The sequence below is a fragment of the Pyxicephalus adspersus genome, chromosome 2, assembly GCF_032062135.1.
Source record: "Pyxicephalus adspersus chromosome 2, UCB_Pads_2.0, whole genome shotgun sequence".
NCBI classification, from domain to species: domain Eukaryota; kingdom Metazoa; phylum Chordata; class Amphibia; order Anura; family Pyxicephalidae; genus Pyxicephalus; species Pyxicephalus adspersus.
The window spans coordinates 4,162,566-4,164,233 of record NC_092859.1 but is presented as its reverse complement, the minus strand read 5'-3'; the positions used below and the strand labels follow the sequence as shown (position 1 = coordinate 4,164,233).

Genomic DNA, 1,668 nt, shown 5'->3' with positions numbered 1-1,668 from the left:
TTCCAGCGCCAAAGCAGAGGTTTTGATAGAAAATTTGAGTTCAAGTTTGAGTTTTTTGGAAAAAACACAAAATAGAATGAAAGACAAAAGGCAAAATAATTTGAAATTGGACTTTGGTGCTCATCTATCATTAAGCGTTTTTTTTTTTTTTGGTAGTCAAAGTCAAAAGTTGGCACCCAGAGTTTCAAAGTAAGTTAAGGTTGTAAACTAATTAAAGATTTATAGATATTAAATTATATGATTATATATATGTTTTACAATGTCCTTTATTTCTTTATTCCTCAGACTGTAAATAAAAGGATTTATAAAAGGAGTAAAAACCGTGTACAGCATTATCATCATCTTACTGATTATTTGGGATTTTCCTTCCTTTGGTGTCAGATACGTGGCAATTAAAGTTCCATAAAATATAAAGACAACTGTGAGATGGGAGCTACAGGTGGAAAAGGATTTCAGTCTTCCTGAGAAAGAGGGGATCTTTATCAGAGTTAGAACAATACCAATATATGAAACCACAATCACAAGGAAAGGTACTATGAGCACAGCAAAGCCCAACACGGCATTTTCTATTTGAACTAAGGATATATCTGAGCAAGCATGTTCCACAAGTGGTTTAAAATCACAATACAAATGGTCAATAGCATTTGGTCCACAAAATTCTAGCAGACATATGCTAAGTGTAGTAATGAATGCCATGGAACAACTCACCAGCCAGGATGAAAGAACTAATTTCACACAAAGCTCATTGTTCATAATGGAGACATAATGGAGAGGGGAGCAGATGGCTAGATAGCGGTCATAGGCCATCACTGTCAGAAGGTAACATTCAAAGGTTTCTATTGAACCAAAAATATAAAGCTGAGTAACACAGCCAGGAAATGATATGGGGGTCCGCTCATGTAGAATAATATTTAACATGATAGGAACAATATCAGTGGTCAGCAAGATGTCTGATATTGAGAGTTGGGAGAGGAAGAAGTACATGGGGGAGTGGAGGGTCTTACTGTAATATATCAGCATGATGATCATGATGTTTCCACATATTGTCCCAATGTATAATATAAGGACCAAGGTGAAGAACAGCAGATTATATACAGCTATGCTAGAAAATCCTAGGAAGAAGAATGAGGTGACATTGCCTTTATGGGCAGCCTGTGTGGGAAAAAAAGATCAATATAAAACTGTAAATACTAATAGAATGAAATGTTTTCGTTTTGAATGGATATGATGAACCTGTGTACACAACATTTGTGGGAAATTAAAATCACTTTATCATCAAGGTTTATATATACGCCATAACAGAAGTATTTACTTACTCTGTTTGCTAATTCTCGCTGATGGAAACGCATATGTGGATATATTTCAATAAAAATCAAATAAATCAACAGAAAATACAAATGAATTGAAAGAAAAAAAATCAAACACATCATGCATATCAGTGGATGTGCCCAGCTGACCCAATAATAATCCGTTTTGTACAGCAATATTTATATATTTTTTAGCCCACTACAGATTCCAGAGAGACTAATCAAGATTTCTCTTGGCTCTTATTTGTGACTTGGATCAAAAATAAACATGATTTTAGCAATCTATTCTTATCTAGAAAATGAAATAATGCAGTGAGTATTTGCAGGAATGTAACATTTCATAGAGGACCTGTGCCGAAGC

General features: G+C 34.4%; 1 protein-coding gene across 1 annotated transcript; it reads right to left on the bottom strand.

Moving 5' to 3' along the window:
• Positions 1–228: 228 nt before the first annotated feature.
• LOC140322190 (olfactory receptor 6N1-like) lies at positions 229–1,349 on the bottom strand. The gene is made up of 2 exons (XM_072398794.1): positions 1,317–1,349; positions 229–1,152 (listed from the first exon to the last, which is right to left on the bottom strand). Exons 1-2 carry the CDS (start codon positions 1,347–1,349, stop codon positions 229–231), a joined length of 957 nt encoding a protein of 318 aa, XP_072254895.1.
• Between the last annotated feature and the right edge of the window lie 319 nt (positions 1,350–1,668).

Excerpts from the sequence above, each read along its gene's own strand:
- LOC140322190 (XM_072398794.1), bottom strand. The coding sequence starts at position 1,349 with ATGCGTTTCCATCAGCGAGAATTAGCAAACAGA. Across the intron at positions 1,153-1,316 it reads AGCGAGAATTAGCAAACAGA|GCTGCCCATAAAGGCAATGT; the intron begins GTAAGTAAATAC and ends TTTCCCACACAG.